The sequence below is a fragment of the Triturus cristatus genome, chromosome 3_1 (assembly GCF_964204655.1).
Source record: "Triturus cristatus chromosome 3_1, aTriCri1.1, whole genome shotgun sequence".
In the NCBI taxonomy this organism is placed as follows: Eukaryota; Metazoa; Chordata; class Amphibia; order Caudata; family Salamandridae; genus Triturus; species Triturus cristatus.
Genome location: NC_140583.1, coordinates 698,827,317 through 698,849,570, shown reverse-complemented (window position 1 = coordinate 698,849,570; position 22,254 = coordinate 698,827,317). Strand labels below are relative to the sequence as shown.

Genomic DNA, 22,254 nt, shown 5'->3' with positions numbered 1-22,254 from the left:
TATGTACCTATCACCATGACGATTTGCGTGATATTCATTAAAAGGCGACTATGCATACAATGAATCCACGTGGAATGTATTTACGCCGCTAGTGAAGCTCTGATGTGTCTGACGCCCTACCGTGCTTAATCCCGGCTCCCTCGCCGTTGGGTACTCTCCAAGTAGACACCCTTGTCATTTATTTATACAAACATGGGTAGCTATTGATGGGCACATTTAATACACACGCACACCAAGCCATTCAAAGGGGATTCGACAAAAATTCGACCAAACTATGCAAGAAACCCCCCTCACGGTTAATAAAACACACATCCACCGCCGGATGTGTAATACTTTTTATTTTACTCTCTGGAAAGGAGACAAACCTCACTTGAGAGTCACAGCGTGCTCCTGGCTGAGCCCAATGCTGTGTTACACCCACCAGTGCCCAACGAGTGCCACACACGTCTGTGTTGTATTCCACCAGCTAGTGCGTATGCTATGACACTCTCTAGCCCATGTGCACTGTAACACCACCCCGTGAATATGTCATGGCACACTTGCCTTCGCACGGGTTATATTGCCCCATCTAACGTGCCTTCCTCGATGCCTATGTGATAATGCACAGCGCTATGGCATACATATTACAATCTGGGATCCATGTCTTTGTCACAGTGCATATGCAACGTTACACTCCCCAGCATATCTTTTATATTACAACTTTAGAGACTAGTTAGGTTACACAACACTGCCCTGTGCATATTACACTCCAAGGCGCATATCGCATAGCACACGCTAGTGCCTGTGCTATCTCGCGCTCTCCAATGAATCTGTCATTGCGCACAATGTATTGCATATTATATTTCATGCCCCGGTTCATCTTATATCACACTTTTTGGTGCATAGTTTATACCATATACTATATCTAGTTTTCATTTTCAATCGTGCTCTCAGGACTATGTTCTATATAACATTGCGTCCTCCTACCCTTTTCGCGGGCATTACATTCTACGATGGGGTGGAGGGTCAGGGGGTGTTTCTGCCAAGTGAGCCCGGAGTCACAGTCACAAACGTACTCTTCTTCCTGAATAAAAGATTATGCTGCATACTTGTTTATATTTTAAGTAGTTTGCACAGACACACATTTTAAAAACAATAAAGTTCCTAATACCCACCTTCTCTGAACAGTTAGCTTGCTGCCCCATCCACCTCCTCCCTATCCTCTGTTGTCTGAATCCATGGACTAGCCTGCTCCCTCCTGCCACGCATGGTCTGATGTGCTGCCACTGCCCTCCATTTAGCATGATGTACCAGTCCACTTCTCCTGCCCTCCATTGCCCAATTCTATGGCCCATCATTGACCTCCTGCTTAGCCTCTGTGCTTAGCTTGCTGCCCCTATTCTCCTTCCCCCTGCCCTCCGATGTCTTTGTGCATGCCCCTGCTCCATCCTTTTTGCCCACCATGTTCCATGGACCTGCCACTCCTATCTACTCTGAGTGTTCTGTTGCGCTGCCACTCCCCTCCCACCTGCCTAGCATTGTCAGATGACTGTAACCTGTCCCTGCCACCTCCACCCTGCCTGTCCACATGCCATGCCCCTATCCCCTTCCTCCTGTCCTCCATGGTCCATTTTACTGCCACACCCTTCTGCCCGTCCTGGTCTGTTGTGCTGCAACTGCTCCTCCTGCCTGCCCCCGCGGCCTGTTGTGAGGCCCCTTCCCCTGAACTCTCTTGTCTGTGCCCAGGTCCTGACCCTCCCTTCTATCCTCCATGGTCCTTTGTGCATGCCCCTGCACCCTCCTTCTTGTCCATCATAGCCATTGTGCTTCCACTAACCCTCCCGCTTGCCATGCATGGTCTTCTGTGCTGCCATGGCCCCTCCCACCTTCCCTGTGTGGTCAGCTAGCTGCCCCTGACCCCCTCCCAACTTCCCTCCATAGTCTGTGTGTATGCCATCATAGTCTCATTGTTGCTCTCCATGGTGTATCTTGTTTCTAGTGCCCATCCTGCCTGACCTCCATGGTCATCTTGCTGCTCCTGCCCTGCCCACTTGCCCCCAGCCCTCTGTTTCCATGTGCAGAACCCTATTCCCTCCCTCCTGGCTTTTCTGTACCATTGTAATTCCCCTGATCCATTCCTCCTGCCCTTTATGGTCTGTTATGCTGCAGCTTTCTCTCCTGTCTGTCCATTATGGTCAGCTAGCTACCATTGCCTCTTTCCCCTCTGTTCTTTGTTGTCCATGTGCATGGTCCTGTCCCCTCCCTATTGCTTTCTATGGATTGTTGTGCTGCACTTCCGTCCCGCATACCCTGTGTGGTGTATTGTGCTGATGCCTGCCCTGTAGGGTCAGTTTGGTGCACCTCTCCATGTCCCTCCTGTCCTCTGTAATCCTAGTCCATGTCCCTACCCCAATTCCTCCTGCCTACCATGATCCAATGTACCATACTTGCGAACAGTTTGAACTTGGTAAGAGGGAGATCTTGAAAAAAAACTAGGGTATTGATTTTCCCCTTTGAGTTACATTGAAAAAGATGAGATTGGAGACAGAGACAATAAAGCCCATTTGAGCTTAAAAACATTGGACGTTTCCTGGCTGAAACGGGTTTGTTGGCATGTATGGTTGTTCTACCACTGCCTCTTCCTTCTGCCCACAATGGTCTATTATATTGCCACAGCCTCTCTTGCCAGTCCTGTATTATTGGTTTGTTGCCCCTGCCCCCCTTTCCACTGCCCTCCATAGTCTGTCGTGCTGCCACTGCCCTTCCTGCCTGCCCAGTGTGGTCAAATTGTTGCTGCTGCACTCTCCTACCTGCCTTCAATTTTCAGAGTCCGATGTCCCTGGCCTCTGCCTCTCAACAGTATCCCAATGAACAACTAGATTGCTAACATTCTATATTGATTACAAAAGTGTGGAACGCCTGACGTCATCTTGATGTAATCAAAACTGTAATACCTAGAGCATTTCCTTTAGAAATTACATATATGAGAGGGTCTTATTTGCATCAAAATTATGGTTAGTGCTCTAAAAAACTAAAATGAGGACATATTTTCTGAGTTTTCAAATAGCGACAAAGAACTTTTAAATTATTTGTAATTTTTATGTTTTTTTTATCCAGTTCACCACTTGATTAAATGTTGCACCTAGGGGAGAGGACGTGGTGTTACTGCCAGAGCTGCAGACTTTGCAACTGGGGAACCAGGTTGGAGTTTCTGCTTCAGCTCAACATTCTGTGATTTTGGTCAAATCACTTAATCTCCCCATGTCTACAACCAAAATGAATTTGATCTTGTGTGATGTAACCAATGCTCATGTAAAGCACTCTAATACCTGACAAGTCTGCACAATATAAGACTGCAAATACAGAAAAAATAAGTGTTTTGCACACTTCTGTCATTGGGCTACATGTGGGCTACATCTGGGTGATATTTGTGCTGCATTTGGACTCTTTTGTCTCTGGTGGCCATCTTGGGAGATTTATTTGTTATGAAGTTTCCTAATTTCCTCATTTACTGCAGTCTCCTCAGTAGGAAATGCGTTCAGTTTTTTACTTTGGTTCCATCAAGAAGGTATTCAGATATGTCACACATTTGCCATAAATTCTGAATGTTAGCACTCTAGTTGCTCATTAGATCACTGTAGTAAAGCTACTGCTCACCAGGGAAGGCTGCTGCTGGTATTAAAAGTGCATGTTTCAGTCTGCATATCAGAATTTTTTAATGAAATAGAAGAGGATTTGAGAAGTCACTCAAAATGTGCCCTAATTTTTCTTTCTTCAGCACTAATCATAATTTCTATGGCAAAATGAACCCCCTCATTGTGTTCCTTTTAAAATTAAATGTTTTAAGTGTTACCAGTTTATTCCAATCAAGATGGCTTCAGGTGTGCCATACTTTTGTCATAAGTAAGACACTAAGCGCTCTAGTTGTTCTTAAGAACACTCTGGGACATTCTGTCATTGGGCTATACTTGGGCTACATCTGGGTGATATTTGGGCTACATTTGGGCTCTTTTGTCTCTGGTGACCACCTTGGGAGATTTATTTGTTATGAAGTTTCCTAATTTCCTCATTTACTGCAGTCTCCTCAGTAGGAAATACTTTCCGTTTTTTATTTTGGTTCCATCAAGAAGGCATTCAGATGTGTCACACATTTGCCATAAATTCTGAATGTTAGCACGCTAGTTGCTCATTAGATCACTGTAGTAAAGCTACTGCTCACCAGGGAAGTCTGCTGCTGGTATTCAAAGTGCATGTTTCAGTCTGCATGTCAGAATTGTTTTAGGAAATAGAAGAGGATTTGAGAAGTCAAAATGTGCCCTAATTTTTCTTTCTGAAGCACTAATCATAATTTCTATGGTAAAATGAAGCCCCTCTTTTTGTTCCTTTGTAAATTAAATGTTTTAAGTGTTACCACTTTATTCCAATCAAGATGGCTTCAGGTGTGCCATACTTTTGTCATAAGTAAGACTGTTTGCGCTCTAGTTGTTCGTTAGAACACTCTGGGACATTCTGTCATTGAGCTATACTTGGGCTACATCTGGGTGATATTTGGGCTACATTTGGGCTCTTTTGTCTCTGGTGGCCATTTTGGGAGAGTTATTTGCTATGAAGTTTCCTAATTTCCTCATTTACTACAGTCTCCTCAGTAGGAAATACTTTCAGTTTTTTACTTTGATTCCATCAAGAAGGCATTCAGATGTGTCACACATTTGCCATAAATTCAGAATGTTAGCACTCTAGTTGCTTATTAGATCACTGTAGTAAAGCTACTGCTCACCAGGGAAGTCTTCTGCTGGTATTGAAAATGCATGTTTCAGTCTGCATGTCAGACTTTTTTAATGAAATAGAAGAGGATTTGAGAAGTCACTCAAAATGTGCCCTAATTTTTCTTTCTGCAACACTAATCATACTTTCTATGGCAAAATGAACCCCCTCATGTTGTTCCTTTTTAAATTAAATGTTTTAAGAGTTACCACTTTATTCCAATCAAGATGGCTTCAGGTGTGCAATACGTTTGTCATAAGTAGGACTGTTAGCACTCTAGTTGTTCTTTAGAACACTCTGGGAAGCTGCAGTAGAACACAAAGGAATCAACTGACAGTCTCTGCCCTTGTTGGATGTACATGTTTTACTGAGAATGTCAGACTTCATTCTCACATGACTGAGAGAGATAATGTGAATTTACAGAAAATATGCTCTCAGTTTAGCTTATAGATCACCTTCCAAACCTCTGTGGGAAAAGCATGAGAAAATAGTTTTCTCTCAAACATGATTCATGATATCACAGCAGAAGGCTTTTTCACATGGTAAAATCACCTTAGAACACTCCACAATTCCTAAAATGAGTATGGTACCATGAACAAATGATTTATAATGTAACTAAAGTCTTAAAACCTTCTATTAACTGCAATGCTTTTTAATGAGGTGCCATCATGTATATTGGTCCCAAGATGGCTGCCAACACTTCTTGGATGAAGTACTGACAGCCAATCAGATCTCACGATGAGATGTGTGGTTAGGCTCCGCCCAGATATATCTATCTTTTTAACTCTAATTTTCTCAGGAACTACTGAACGGATTTACACCATTTAAGCAAAAGGCACGAGTCTGAACTGAGGACTACCTCTTTGGCATATTTGGTGTAATTCCGTTCAGCAGTTCAGGCTGTAGCTGCGTCAACAGGTCCTATGGGAAAATGCATGGGGAAAACGCGTTTTGGGTCCCCCCTTTTTTCTCGGCCCCCGCTTAACGAATCAGGATAGGAGCGGACCGGAGCTGGCCAAAAGTTTGGAAAATTTCGCGAAGATTCGTCAATCGGCGCCAACGTTATTCCAAATAGAATGTTGCGGATTTCCTCTGGAAAATAGGTCCTAACTATAACTACCTACTGGCGACTGCCAGTAGGTAATATATATATATATATATATATATATATATATATATATATATATATATATATATATATATATATATATATATATATATATATATATATATATATATATATATATATATCTGTGTGTGCATATATTTATATATATCCACTGAAAAAACAAAGGTTACAGAGACGTCAAAGTTAGGTTCACATTTACACACACAAAATCATAGAAATTCAGCAGTTAGAGTTCTCTCAATAAACTATAAATCAAGCCCTAAGGTAACTATTACTTGCACCACCGGCTTGCACAGTTGTCTCATCAATAATTTCACATCAAATTTTGCACTGATATTTTTCATAACATAATAGAAGATCTAAACAGTGATGTAATATGTGGGAAAGTTAGCAGTACATGGCCAGGGTGCGAGTTATAGTTACCTTAGGGCAAGAGTTATAGTTACTTGAGATAACTCTAACTATTTCTATGGATTTGTGTGAGTATAAAATGTGAACATGTAACATTTGTTTTTTTCCAGTGAATTTCTTGTTTTTTTAACATGAAGTAATATGTAATTAACATACATTAATCCAACCTCACCCTCGCGCAGGCAATCGTCTGTGTGCTACAGGCCAGCCCCACACAGTGCATGGCCTTCTGGCAGTGGGCGGCTGGGGATTGACTGCAGGGCTTGGCATTAGGTAAGGATCTACACCCCCCTTTGCAGCTCTGCTGTCAACCCCTTGCATGCAGCCAACCCCACGCTATGCACGGCCTTCACCTATGCACGGCGGGGGATGGCCATAGGGCCTGGCTGCCCAACACCCCAAAGGCAGCCAACCTGAGAGGGGGGCATGCAGCCCCACTCCCTGGGCCTGTTTTGACCCCGGGGACCCTATTGGCCGGGGCCCACCACCTTATTTTAGGGGAGGGGGAATGTGGCGGTCCTCCCTGGGTCATATGTGGCCTCAAGGACCCCATTCCCTGGGCCCCATCATTTAAATTATGGGAGAGGGTGTGATAAAGTGGTACACAACTTTAATTTGTTTGTGACCACCCACCAGGGATTTTACCCAAGAAGCTATTAGTGACATTTAGTATCCCTTCAAGGGTGAGAACACATTTTGGATTATAATATTGCATGCTATTTCAATTCACTACTTTTTCTCCAATTTTCGGGCATGGAATTATGCTGCTGCCATGCAAACATTGATTTGTTATATTAGTAAGTTTTTCAGAGTGGGGGAAATTTGGTAGTATACAAAAAACATGTATTTTCACGCATCTGTTTCTGATTATGGTTTTTATTTACATTAGCACAATTAATTTTCATCACGTGGTCTTGTAATTGAAAGTTCTGAGATTTGCTGAATTCAGATTTGACGCTGTATGTATTTCTTCATGTTTATGGGAAATTTATAATTTTCTCAGTCATATGTACAATAAACAGACACCTTTTGTAATGAAAAAAAAAGATTGTGAGAAATGCAGTTAAATTGCCAAAACGCATCAAGATCTTTGGTGCCATTAAACTTTGCCACTGAGCCCAGCTGTGTCGGTACCTGTTCATTAATGCAGAGAACAGGATTTGGTATATATATATATATATATATAAAAACAAAAACTTTCGAGTTTTATTGAAAAAAAACCAAAGGTTAAAGTAACATTATAGTGCGGTAAATATCACAATCAAGCGAAGGAGATAAAACCGGGTGGGCTATGTTTAACGAGGTTCAGCATACAAGCCCTGAGGTAATTGTGAGAGAAGGGTATGCCGTTCCTCCTAGTCAGGGGAATTAGTGTGAAGTGTACACTTGCCCCCAAGATTGAGACAAAGTGGGGGATAATGTCTAGACAGCCTGGGAACTAATAGCAAGTGTTGGGTAGGGGAACCCACACTGGTGGAACTAAAACCCTCACACACCCAGCAAGCTAGGTGTCATGCTTCATCATCTGGGTTTTGCTCCTCGTCGGGTCGGCGCTGCAATTCCCAACGGGCACCCAAAGATGGGGCTCTTTAACTGAGATCTTTTGTTCCTTGCCGAAGGTTGAGTGCAAGTGAGGGCCAGGTAAGTGTAGACGTTGGTGAGTGTATTCTAAAACAGGGTTGGTTAGTCTGAATAGTGAGTTTTATTGGGTCAGTAAACCACCCTATTAAAAACAAGGTGAGTGGCGGTAGTCTGGACACAATGAGTCAAGGACTAACTCCGCTCTACTCAGATGGTCAACATGTTTCTTGCCTCATGGTCAGGGGGATCCAGCGGCAATTCATCAGGACCAGTGAAAGGTGAACTATCTACAAAATGTGAGGGTGTAAAACAGGATATTAAACTATTGTGTTTAGTGCCTGGATAAAACTACCCTAGGGAAGTGTCTAGAAAACTTAACACTTCCGCATTGGAATGGCCTAAAGGAAAAGGAGAGAGGAAGCAAAACAGGCCAGCACAGAACATTAAAATACACTTTGTCATTTATATACATAGTAATCTGGAGCCAAGGACTCCTCGTATGCATGTCCAATACACGTAGCAATTGCGCTCGAAAGGAGAGATCATGCATAAGTGGATGCAGTGTGAAGAAACGTGTCAAGTGATACAAAAATCCAATACTATCTGAATTTACGTCACAAGGTCTGACAATGCTCACCTAAGGTTTGAACTAGTGCCGCTCCAATCGGTGCGTGGCGAGCCTCTTGGGATGGCGTGATAGCCTACTGTAGATAGTATTATAAACCAAGAGACTCAACCAGGTAGGTGTATACATATAATACACCTGCTTAGTGCTAGGTGTTGTCAAAGGAACTGGTAAGCAAGGTCCCCCGGTACCCCGGTCACCGGGAACCACCGCTCGGGGAGCGAACCAACCCCAAAGCCAGGAGTACCGCCCAAGGAAGAACCGGCACAAGACAGCGTAGGGGTCGGCCAGCCACAACAGCAGCGGTCAGCCGTCCACCGGCATCTGGGGAATCCCAGACCGTTCGATCTTAGTAATGCTAACCGGGTGGTAATTACTTACGGTTCTGTTGCCCAAGGGTGGTTTGCAAACCTACCCCGCTCCGCCGAAACCGGGAAGTGTGATTCACTTTCCAATGCTCGAATAAGAACTGGTCCGGTCAAGTGTAGGCGAGCTCTAATTGGGCGTCTACAGTCTGACGACTAGTGTCGGAAGCCCCGCCCACGCCGAGTAACTACGGGCGCCATCTTGGAATGGGGTGCCGATGCAGCATCAGGTCGTGATTTGTGTATCTCAGTGGCCAGAAAAGGTCCCCGGGAAGAGTAATGATCTCCATTCTGCCCTAGTCCTATGTTATGTGGTTAATCAGTTCGATGTCTGCTTGAGAAGTATAAGACTGAGTTGTATGCAACGTGCACCGGACCAGGTCATTCGGGTTGAACCAGGCTACTCACGGGGTCACTGTTGTGTTGGTCACGTGTCAGTGGTGTCCAGATGATGGTGTGAGGTATTAGGGGATCACTGTCGTATCAGTAAGTAACTAAGTCCGCCCCTAGTCTCCCAGGGGTGGTAAGGTTATTGACAATAATGGAGAGGGTGTAGGGATATCAGTGTGTTAAAGTACCCCACGGTATATCGTCATTCAGACCTCTCGTGTCAGATGCCAGTCTGTGCACCCATCTTTGTTCTAGTCTAAAAAGAGCTTGTGTTGTGATTCTTGGATGTGACTCCAAAACGACCCATCTCAGGGAGTCTGGTGTATGGTGAAGACTCTTAAAATGAGAATACAGTTTTGTGGTCTCTTTCAAGCATCTTATGTTACTTTTATGCTCCGTGATGCGTGTTTTTATGGCCCGTGTCATCATCCCTATGTAGTTTAATGTACAAGGGCACTGTAATAGATAAATACAGTTGGTGGAATTGCAATTAGTATGGCGTGCCAGTGACCAGGTTAGGGTGTCAGACAAAATCACCTCCTTGGTAGTAATCGTCTGTTTACAGGACGTGCAATTACCACAGGGAAAGTGTCCAATGACAGGTGGAAGCCCCCATAGAGTACCCTGGGGGTTCTGTGTTTCTTTTCTGGCAGGTCTGGTATGGATCAAAATATCTTTCAGATTCTGAGTCCTTTTAAAGGCGAATCTGGGTTGAGGAAAAGAGAGGTTACCGGCAGCTAGGATACCCCAATGTTTTTTAATCACTTTTTTCATTGTATTAGAGGAGGGGGTGAACGAGGTAACACAGGTCAGGATGTCAGTTTGTTCCCTGGTCCTGGTCTCAAGTAATGCCTCTCTGGGGTTATTCCTAGCACGTTTCATGGCTTTTGTGATAGTATTGGTCGGATACCCTCTTTCTTTTAGATTATTTGCTAGGATATCTGCCTCTTTTTTGTAGTCCGTCACTGAGCTACAATTTCTCCTCACACGGAGAAACTGACCGAAAGGTAAGTTATCCCTCAATGCCTTGGGATGGTGACTACTGTACAGTAAGAGGCTGTTTCTGTCTGTTGGTTTTTTGTAAAGGCTGGTAGTCAAAACCCCAGAAGCCAATCTAATGTCTAGGTCCAGGAAAGCAATGTGTGACGGAGAGATGTGATTGGTAAATTTCAAATAAGGGTTCTGTCCATTAATCCATTGACAGAACTCTTCACATCTACTCCACGATCCTTTCCAAAGGATGAGGACATCGTCTATAAAGCGTCTCCACATGATCAGATTATCGCCAAAAGGATTAGTGGGGTTCTGGATGATCTCTTCCTCGAAAGCCGCCATGTAGAGGCAGGCCAGACTAGGGGCAAATGTACTGCCCATAGAAGTCCCTTGGCATTGGTGGAACAGTTCATTCCGGAATTCAAAGAAATTCTCCGTTAACGCCAGGGATGCTAGGTCCATGATGAAGGACACAGGTGTAGGTGATGTCCAATCCTCATTGCGAAGGGCCACTTCGATCACTGTGAGGGTTGCTTGTTGTGGGATATTAGTGTACAACGCCTCCACATCTAAAGTGACCAGTAGGGTAATGTCCCCATTCGGTTCAAACCCTTCAATAGTTCTTAGGATGTCACTGGTGTCTTTGATGTAGGATGGTATTCTTTGGACCAAGGGTTGTAAAAAGTGATCTACAAATCTGGACAACGGCTCAAGCACAGAGCCAATCCCGGACACGATGGGCCTGCCTGGGGTTGGTGAAGTTCCTTTATGGACTTTGGGCAACGTGTAAAAATATGGTATTACAGGATCACGCACGTTAAGATAATCTGCTTCTTTCTTGGTGATCCAGCCATTAGTCTCTGCCTCAAGGGTAAGGCTGTTAATGGCGTTCTTCAATCTTGGCGTGGGATCTATTGTGATAGGTGTGTAATATTTCCGATCACATAGTTGCCGTCGACATTCTCTCTCGTAGTCAAGGGTGGACTGAATGACTGTAGCACCACCTCTGTCTGCTTGTTTAATTGTGATCGAGTGGTCGTCAGCCAGAGCCCTGGCTGCATTCATTTCCTCTTTAGAGAGGTTGTAAAAAGTTGACCTGTCTGGTACCACGGCTAGATCTTTGAGGATGGCCTTTTCAAAAGTCAGGACCTCAGGGGGAACCATGCCCGCACTGGGGGTGAAGGTGGAAGGTCTATGTAGCCCAGTGTCTGTATTGTCTGCATCTGTCGGAGATTCGTTTTGAAAAAAGGCTTTTAGGCGAATCTTTCTAAAGAAACTGTGAAGTTTGCATGCTTCCCTGAATTTGTCTACCCTTGGGGTGGGTACAAAACCCAGTCCTTTGCGAATCACTCGTAGCTCAACGCTATTGAGTGGTCTATCCGACAGATTGATGACTAAGTCCTCTTGCCCCTGCGTTGGCTCCGGGTCTCCATCGGGGGCTGGGCTTGGTCCTGCCACTGGACATGCTGTGTTCCTCGTCTTCGCCCTCTTCCTCTGCCCCAGCCTCTGCCTAAAAAAGGTTGGGGGTTAGCCCCTGGGTAGAATTGGGGAGGGCACGGTGGAAACAGTGGATATTGCCAAAACTGGGGTTGTGGAGGACCAGGGAACATTGATTCCCCTCGATTGTAGAAAGTCCGGTTGTTCTTTCTCCTCTGGTTAGGGGTGTCCCAACTACCAGAGCTCGAGTTGCTATTATTGGAGTCCCTCCTGCTGTTGTTACTCGATTCCTCATCACTGGAGTAGTTACTCCTACTAGGTGCGAAATCAGGTTTCAGGTAGGGGAAGATTTTTTCTTTATCGAACCTCGAGATATCTTTCTGCAGTTTGGCAATCTTTTGTTTTAGAAGGTACTCTCTGTTCTCTGCTATTTCTGAGTTGATCTCTGCCAACTTGATTTGAAGGTACTATTAGGTACTGTAGATTTCATGGTAGACTCAGCGGCTTGTATACGTATTAACAGGGCATCAGCAAGTCTCTTGGCAGTATTGATTATCAGGACCAGGGGATCTCGGGTACACTTCCAAGAAACTGAGGACCAATCCTTCTTAAATGGGGGATCCTCCAGAAATAATCTGGGGAAAATATTAACAATCAGGCCATTAGGGGCGATGTTAGCCCTGAGGTACTCAGTCATTACTGCCCCATGCATTGTTATTCTGAGCCATTCTTTCTTGAGGGAGACTAAGTTGGACCAGTCATCCGAATAGGACACGCTTGCTGTATTCCCGTCTGCTCCTAGGAGTGACGGTGTTCTGAGAATGTCAGTGACTGCATCTTCGCCATAACTAATCCCTAATTCTCCATCCATTATGTGGAGTATAGGAAAAAATGGCCACTAACCCAAAGTTTAGTGATTAGTGTGTTTAGGAGTGGGCCTACCAGCGTCAATTGATACTGTAGGTAACCTCAATACGTTCCTGCGGTTGTCAGCCGCGCTATAAATCACAATCAAGCGAAGGAGATAAAACCAGGTGGGCTATGTTTAACGAGGTCCAGCATACAAGCCCTGAGGTAATTGTGAGAGAAGGGTATGCCGTTCCTCCTAGTCAGGGGAATTAGTGTGAAGTGTACACTTGCCCCCAAGATTGAGACAAAGTGGAGGATAATGTCTAGACAGCCTGGGAACTAATAGCAAGTGTTGGGTAGGGGAACCCACACTGGTGGAACTAAAACCCTCACACACCCAGCAAGCTAGGTGTCATGCTTCATCATCTGGGTTTTGCTCCTCGTCGGGTCGGCGCTGCAATTCCCAACGGGCACCCAAAGATGGGGCTCTTTAACGGAGATCTTTTGTTCCTTGCCGAAGGTTGAGTGCAAGTGAGGGCCAGGTAAGTGTAGACGTTGGTGAGTGTATTCTAAAACAGGGTTGGTTAGTCTGAATAGTGAGTTTTATTGGGTCAGTAAACCACCCTATTAAAAACAAGGTGAGTGGCGGTAGTCTGGACACAATGAGTCAAGGACTAACTCCGCTCTACTCAGATGGTCAACATGTTTCTTGCCTCATGGTCAGGGGGATCCAGCGGCAATTCATCAGGACCAGTGAAAGGTGAACTATCTACAAAATGTGAGGGTGTAAAACAGGATATTAAACTATTGTGTTTAGTGCCTGGATAAAACTACCCTAGGGAAGTGTCTAGAAAACTTAACACTTCCGCATTGGAATGGCCTAAAGGAAAAGGAGAGAGGAAGCAAAACAGGCCAGCACAGAACATTAAAATACACTTTGTCATTTATATACATAGTAATCTGGAGCCAAGGACTCCTCGTATGCATGTCCAATACACGTAGCAATTGCGCTCGAAAGGAGTGATCATGCATAAGTGGATGCAGTGTGAAGAAACGTGTCAAGTGATACAAAAATCCAATACTATCTGAATTTACGTCACGAGGTCTGACAATGCTCACCTAAGGTTTGAACTAGTGACGCTCCAATCGGTGCGTGGCGAGCCTCTTGGGATGGCGTGATAGCCTACTGTAGATAGTATTATAAACCAAGAGACTCAACCAGGTAGGTGTATACATATAATACACCTGCTTAGTGCTAGGTGTTGTCAAAGGAACTGGTAAGCAAGGTCCCCCGGTACCCCGGTCACCGGGAACCACCGCTCGGGGAGCGAACCAACCCCAAAGCCAGGAGTACCGCCCAAGGAAGAACCGGCACAAGACAGCGTAGGGGTCGGCCAGCCACAACAGCAGCGGTCAGCCGTCCACCGGCGTCTGGGGAATCCCAGACCGTTCGATCTTAGTAATGCTAACCGGGTGGTAATTACTTACGGTTCTGTTGCCCAAGGGTGGTTTGCAAACCTACCCCGCTCCGCCGAAACCGGGAAGTGTGATTCACTTTCCAATGCTCGAATAAGAACTGGTCCGGTCAAGTGTAGGCGAGCTCTAATTGGGCGTCTACAGTCTGACGACTAGTGTCGGAAGCCCCGCCCACGCCGAGTAACTACGGGCGCCATCTTGGAATGGGGTGCCGATGCAGCATCAGGTCGTGATTTGTGTATCTCAGTGGCCAGAAAAGGTCCCCGGGAAGAGTAATGATCTCCATTCTGCCCTAGTCCTATGTTATGTGGTTAATCAGTTCGATGTCTGCTTGAGAAGTATAAGACTGAGTTGTATGCAACGTGCACCGGACCAGGTCATTCGGGTTGAACCAGGCTACTCACGGGGTCACTGTTGTGTTGGTCACGTGTCAGTGGTGTCCAGATGATGGTGTGAGGTATTAGGGGATCACTGTCGTATCAGTAAGTAACTAAGTCCGCCCCTAGTCTCCCAGGGGTGGTAAGGTTATTGACAATAATGGAGAGGGTGTAGGGATATCAGTGTGTTAAAGTACCCCATGGTATATCGTCATTCAGACCTCTCGTGTCAGATGCCAGTCTGTGCACCCATCTTTGTTCTAGTCTAAAAAGAGCTTGTGTTGTAATTCTTGGATGTGACTCCAAAACGACCCATCTCAGGGAGTCTGGTGTATGGTGAAGACTCTTAAAATGAGAATACAGTTTTGTGGTCTCTTTCAAGCATCTTATGTTACTTTTATGCTCCGTGATGCGTGTTTTTATGGCCCGTGTCGTCATCCCTATGTAGTTTAATGTCCAAGGGCACTGTAATAGATAAATACAGTTGGTGGAATTGCAATTAGTATGGCGTGCCAGTGACCAGGTTAGGGTGTCAGACAAAATCACCTCTTTGGTAGTAATCGTCTGTTTACAGGACGTGCAATTACCACAGGGAAAGTGTCCAATGACAGGTGGAAGCCCCCATAGAGTACCCTGGGGGTTCTGTGTTTCTTTTCTGGCAGGTCTGGTATGGATCAAAATATCTTTCAGATTCTGAGTCCTTTTAAAGGCGAATCTGGGTTGAGGAAAAGAGAGGTTACCGGCAGCTAGGATACCCCAATGTTTTTTAATCACTTTTTTCATTGTATTAGAGGAGGGGGTGAACGAGGTAACACAGGTCAGGATGTCAGTTTGTTCCCTGGTCCTGGTCTCAAGTAATGCCTCTCTGGGGTTATTCCTAGCACGTTTCATGGCTTTTGTGATAGTATTGGTCGGATACCCTCTTTCTTTTAGATTATTTGCTAGGATATCTGCCTCTTTTTTGTAGTCCGTCACTGAGCTACAATTTCTCCTCACACGGAGAAACTGACCGAAAGGTAAGTTATCCCTCAATGCCTTGGGATGGTGACTACTGTACAGTAAGAGGCTGTTCCTGTCTGTTGGTTTTTTGTAAAGGCTGGTAGTCAAAACCCCAGAAGCCAATCTAATGTCTAGGTCCAGGAAAGCAATGTGTGACGGAGAGATGTGATTGGTAAATTTCAAATAAGGGTTCTGTCCATTAATCCATTGACAGAACTCTTCACATCTACTCCACGATCCTTTCCAAAGGATGAGGACATCGTCTATAAAGCGTCTCCACATGATCAGATTATCGCCAAAAGGATTAGTGGGGTTCTGGATGATCTCTTCCTCGAATGCCGCCATGTAGAGGCAAGCCAGACTAGGGGCAAATGTACTGCCCATAGAAGTCCCTTGGCATTGGTGGAACAGTTCATTCCGGAATTCAAAGAAATTCTCCGTTAACGCCAGGGATGCTAGGTCCATGATGAAGGACACAGGTGTAGGTGATGTCCAATCCTCATTGCGAAGGGCCACTTCGATCACTGTGAGGGTTGCTTGTTGTGGGATATTAGTGTACAACGCCTCCACATCTAAAGTGACCAGTAGGGTAATGTCCCCATTCGGTTCAAACCCTTCAATAGTTCTTAGGATGTCACTGGTGTCTTTGATGTAGGATGGTATTCTTTGGACCAAGGGTTGTAAAAAGTGATCTACAAATCTGGACAACGGCTCAAGCACAGAGCCAATCCCGGACACGATGGGCCTGCCTGGGGTTGGTGAAGTTCCTTTATGGACTTTGGGCAACGTGTAAAAATATGGTATTACAGGATCACGCACGTTAAGATAATCTGCTTCTTTCTTGGTGATCCAGCCATTAGTCTCTGCCTCAAGGGTAAGGCTGTTAATGGCGTTCTTCAATCTTGGCGTGGGATCTATTGTGATAGGTGTGTAATATTTCCGATCACATAGTTGCCGTCGACATTCTCTCTCGTAGTCAAGGGTGGACTGAATGACTGTAGCACCACCGTTGTCTGCTTGTTTAATTGTGATCGAGTGGTCATCAGCCAGAGCCCTGGCTGCATTCATTTCCTCTTTAGAGAGGTTGTAAAAAGATGACCTGTCTGGTGCCACGGCTAGATCTTTGAGGATGGCCTTTTCAAAAGTCAGGACCTCAGGGGGAACCATGCCCGCACTGGGGGTGAAGGTGGAAGGTCTATGTAGCCCAGTGTCTGTATTGTCTGCATCTGTCGGAGATTCGTTTTGAAAAAAGGCTTTTAGGCGAATCTTTCTAAAGAAACTGTGAAGTTCGCATGCTTCCCTGAATTTGTCTACCCTTGGGGTGGGTACAAAACCCAGTCCTTTGCGAATCACTCGTAGCTCAACGCTATTGAGTGGTCTATCCGACAGATTGATGACTAAGTCCTCTTGCCCCTGCGTTGGCTCCGGGTCTCCATCGGGGGCTGGGCTTGGTCCTGCCACTGGACATGCTGTGTTCCTCGTCTTCGCCCTCTTCCTCTGCCCCAGCCTCTGCCTAAAAAAGGTTGGGGGTTAGCGGACTTAGTTACTTACTGATACGACAGTGATCCCCTAATACCTCACACCATCATCTGGACACCACTGACACGTGACCAACACAACAGTAACCCCGTGAGTAGCCTGGTTCAACCCGAATGACCTGGTCCGGTGCACGTTGCATACAACTCAGTCTTATACTTCTCAAGCAGACATCGAACTGATTAACCACATAACATAGGACTAGGGCAGAATGGAGATCATTACTCTTCCCGGGGACCTTTTCTGGCCACTGAGATACACAAATCACGACCTGATGCTGCATCGGCACCCCATTCCAAGATGGCGCCCGTAGTTACTCGGCGTGGGCGGGGCTTCCGACACTAGTCGTCAGACTGTAGACGCCCAATTAGAGCTCGCCTACACTTGACCGGACCAGTTCTTATTCGAGCATTGGAAAGTGAATCACACTTCCCGGTTTCGGCGGAGCGGGGTAGGTTTGCAAACCACCCTTGGGCAACAGAACCGTAAGTAATTACCACCCGGTTAGCATTACTAAGATCGAACGGTCTGGGATTCCCCAGACGCCGGTGGACGGCTGACCGCTGCTGTTGTGGCTGGCCGACCCCTACGCTGTCTTGTGCCGGTTCTTCCTTGGGCGGTACTCCTGGCTTTGGGGTTGGTTCGCTCCCCGAGCGGTGTTTCCCGGTGACCGGGGTACCGGGGGACCTTGCTTACCAGTTCCTTTGACAACACCTAGCACTAAGCAGGTGTATTATATGTATACACCTACCTGGTTGAGTCTCTTGGTTTATAATACTATCTACAGTAGGCTATCACGCCATCCCAAGAGGCTCGCCACGCACCGATTGGAGCGGCACTAGTTCAAACCTTAGGTGAGCATTGTCAGACCTCGTGACGTAAATTCAGATAGTATTGGATTTTTGTATCACTTGACACGTTTCTTCACACTGCATCCACTTATGCATGATCACTCCTTTCGAGCGCAATTGCTACGTGTATTGGACATGCATACGAGGAGTCCTTGGCTCCAGATTACTATGTATATAAATGACAAAGTGTATTTTAATGTTCTGTGCTGGCCTGTTTTGCTTCCTCTCTCCTTTTCCTTTAGGCCATTCCAATGCGGAAGTGTTAAGTTTTCTAGACACTTCCCTAGGGTAGTTTTATCCAGGCACTAAACACAATAGTTTAATATCCTGTTTTACACCCTCACATTTTGTAGATAGTTCACCTTTCACTGGGCCTGATGAATTGCCGCTGGATCCCCCTGACCATGAGGCAAGAAACATGTTGACCATCTGAGTAGAGCGGAGTTAGTCCTTGACTCATTGTGTCCAGACTACCGCCACTCACCTTGTTTTTAATAGGGTGGTTTACTGACCCAATAAAACTCACTATTCAGACTAACCAACCCTGTTTTAGAATACACTCACCAACGTCTACACTTACCTGGCCCTCACTTGCACTCAACCTTCGGCAAGGAACAAAAGATCTCCGTTAAAGAGCCCCATCTTTGGGTGCCCGTTGGGAATTGCAGCGCCGACCCGACGAGGAGCAAAACCCAGATGATGAAGCATGACACCTAGCTTGCTGGGTGTGTGAGGGTTTTAGTTCCACCAGTGTGGGTTCCCCTACCCAACACTTGCTATTAGTTCCCAGGCTGTCTAGACATTATCCCCCACTTTGTCTCAATCTTGGGGGCAAGTGTACACTTCACACTAATTCCCCTGACTAGGAGGAACGGCATACCCTTCTCTCACAGTGCGGTAAATATGTCAGTGACAGCATTAACATTTTGAACAAAAAAAATCATCATTTGTAGTTAGCAAAGCTAACTATAACTTTTGCCTACGCTATGCACTGCTTATGATCTCACATATTACATCACTCATGACATGTTTTATGACATCATTTATGACATCACTGCCGACAGTACATTTCAAGGGTTATTTAAACATAAAGTAATTTTTTATTACCATATGTAAAGCCAAGTCCCCCGCCGCGCATGGGCTTCAGCAAATCTTCAATGAATCTCAAAGTATTTTCTATCAATGACCAAATTGAAGAGACAGTAGGCCTCCCTGGTGGATTAAGTGGATCTTTATGCAGCTTGGGCAATAAATAGAGTACAGCAATTTTTGGATGGGAACGTCTTAAGTAGTTATACTCATCCCACTCTATTAGCCCCCTTTCCCCCATTCCACCAGCATTTCCCCATATTTCGTGTTGGATTTGCATATTGCTGTTTTGTTGGAAATACAATAGCAATTTGCATCAGCCAATTGTCTCAGCCCTTCCGCTAAGTAGTTATCTTTGTCAAGGACAACCACATTACCGCCCTTGTCCTGTTGGTGGATTACAATTGATTTGTCAGTTTTGAGGTATTTTGATGCCTGTATTTGATCAGAGTTAAGGTATGGGGAATTACTGCGTGCGAAACACATTTGTAGTACAGAGGCTGCCTACCTAGTTGAAAAGGAAGTTATGTGTAAACTATTTGAGGAGTGTGGATACAATCAGAGGATAATAACTGAGGCGAGTAAAGAGTCGAGAAGGTAACGAGAAATGAACTGCTACACCCAGTACGATGACAGCATGATTCTGAAACGTTAAGATTCATTACTACATTTTCAGGGCAAGCTCATGATGTATGTAAAATACTTGGCATGCACTTTCATGTTTTAATGACTGATGAGAACCTGAAGAAAAATTTAAAAGACAGTCCCCAGATTACTTTTAAGAAAAATCGCTCTTTACGAGATGAATTGAGCTGTAATCTGATCACGAGTGTGCCAAGGTTTGGCCGGATTGGTCGCCTGGGTTTCAGGTGCTGTAGAAATTGTAAGGCCTGCAGCAACAGTGAGGACTGTATGGAAATTTCATTCCCTGGTTCGAACAGAAAGTTTTCTATAAAAAATTCATATACATGTAATACTACGTACTGTGTTTATGCACTGATCTGCCCATGCAAAAGAGTATTGGAACATGTTCGTGCTATACGACATAATAACAAATCATACCCGGTAGCCAGACATTTTTTTGAACACCACTTAAAAGATGAAAGACTTTTAAAAATGGTTGTAATTGATGCAATAGCCAACAATGTGAGAGGGGCAATCGTGAACTTTCATTACGTAAACTTGAATCAAAATACATAATTGATTTTGAAACTTGGGTACCTACAGGCTTAAATTCAAGCGAAGAATTGGCTAATCATTTATATGATTAATTGTGTCTTATGAGATTGTGCTAGAATCGTTATTGATGTCTTCTTTCCTTTTTTTAAAGATTGGATTTTAGTACGTAATATTTATCTATTTTTGTCAGTGTTGGCACTTCTTCTTTTTTGAACTTGGCGGCTATTTAAATATGTGTACACCAATTTTTATTCTCCTCGACAGGGACTATTTGCCCACTGGGGCAGGATGTTAAATCACTTATCCCGGAGGCAAGCACACATGGGATCGAATTAATTCTACTTATCTATTCAGAATAATGTGTCCGTTTGCCCACTTTGGCTAAATTTGATGAACTGATTACCGATGTATTCTTCAACAATATGCATTGACAAACATTGTGACTGATTGTTGTAATATATATGATGGTGGGTAGTAAGCCGGTATAAATACAGGTGGGCATCGTACGCAATTTGCTAACATGTTTTATTGGTCCCATTGGCTAATATGGAGGATCTATGAATGTGGCATAAACCGACTCTTCGAGCGTAGGCTACAATTACTTGCATAGTAATTAAATGCAAAGAGAATAATGATGATTACATTAGTCTGCATTGTGTTAAAATGGCCGCCATGATTATCACCATTGTAAATAGCACTATTTGGGTGATCACTTTCTATGTTTATTATCCTAAAATCTGTATATATGAAATGAAAAATGGAATGCTTTCTGTGAGCGTGATCAAGGCGGAAGCAGAAATGCGTCGCTTGAGCCATTAAAATCTTTATTAAGCATACAGGAGTGTCCATGGACTTCTTGCGCAAGTGGAGAAGGAGTGAATGTACATATATATATATATATATATATATATATGCGGCTGTCCTGCCGCAGGGAGAGCACCACTCTGAAGAAACGGGGGCCATGAGGCTCCTAATCAAGAGGGGCTTCCTTATGTGGGGCGCAAAGGACGGATTTAATCACTCACGGTTCCGGGGCTCATACAGAGTCTTAAATTGGAGCAATGACAGCACAAACATCGAACCTCACCTCCCAGCAGCCAACGTGAACTCTTACTTAAGGCGTCCAATCAGGACTCACGATGTTAATAAATGCAATGGAAGTTGTGGTGTTTTTACCCTCAGTCCTGCAATCACCTTCTGAAGAAGATTAAATTCGAAATGCATTAGTGTGGACTGCTGCTTTTGAATCACCGGCCTTACGTGACTGATGTACCGAATAAAAGCGAATGGGGTAAAGCTACTTTGCGTCCGAGTGCTGCCTAACTGTTGGACCATCCCCACCGAGCCTGATATATATATATATATATATATATATATATATATATATATATTACCTACTGGCGGTCGCCAGTTGGTAGTTATAGTTAGGACCACGTTTCCATAGGAAAACCTCAACATTCTATTTTGAATAACTTTGGCGCCGGTCGACGAATCCTCGCGAATTTCTCAAAATAGGTGGGGCGCTACGCTCCGCTCCTACCTTGAAAGTCTCGGGGGGATCCGTCAAGCGGGGGCTGAGATAAAAGGGGGGTCCCAAAACGCGTTTTTCCCATGCATTTTTCCATAGGACCTTTAGAACGAGCTACAGCCCGAACGGCTGAACAGAATTACTAGAAATTTGGCAGAGAGGTAGTCCCTAGGTCAAGGAAGTGCCTTTTGTAGGTTTGGTGTAAATCTGTTCAGTAGATTCTGAGAAAATAGCCTTTAAATCAATATATATATCTGAGCCAGCTTACGGTACGCTTACCGTACGCTTACGGTAAGCGTACGGTGGCGTGCGCGAGCGCGATTCTGATTGGCTCTTAGATCTTAGTAAACATTCGAATCGGCCGAAACCAGGAAGCGGCGGCCGCCATTTTGTCTCTCGCACTGAGAGAGATTTTTAAAATCGGAAGCCCAAAAACATGTAAAGGGGCTGTTTTGACAACTCCCTCCCACATAGTCATGTTGAGGGAGTCCCCAAACATCCCCCAAGTGCAAAAACGGTTTTATTTTTTTTTCGGCAATTTCGCGGGGTACGCTTACCGTACGCTTACGGTAAGCGTACGGTAAAAAAATAAAAATAAAAAAACACTATCCACACTTACCCCACCCCCTGTGCTTTTGGTGGCCGAAGGCCACCAAATGTGCTGGGCTTATTACAATGGAAAAAAACACTATCCAC

The 22,254-nt window shown here is 44.8% G+C and overlaps 2 protein-coding genes across 2 annotated transcripts in view; one reads left to right on the top strand and one right to left on the bottom strand.

The window, feature by feature from the left end:
* LOC146860813 (sperm-specific sodium:proton exchanger-like) overlaps window positions 1-22,254 on the bottom strand; it is a 4,738,575-nt gene that overhangs the window by 2,142,307 nt on the left and 2,574,014 nt on the right. The window lies entirely within an intron of this gene.
* The window catches only part of LOC146860818 (uncharacterized), a 50,853-nt gene continuing 48,158 nt past the window's right edge, over window positions 19,560-22,254 (top strand). The window contains exon 1 of the mRNA XM_085646471.1: window positions 19,560-19,690. Within this exon, the coding sequence (XP_085502597.1) occupies window positions 19,560-19,690 (131 nt within the window). The remainder of the gene's footprint in view (window positions 19,691-22,254) is intronic.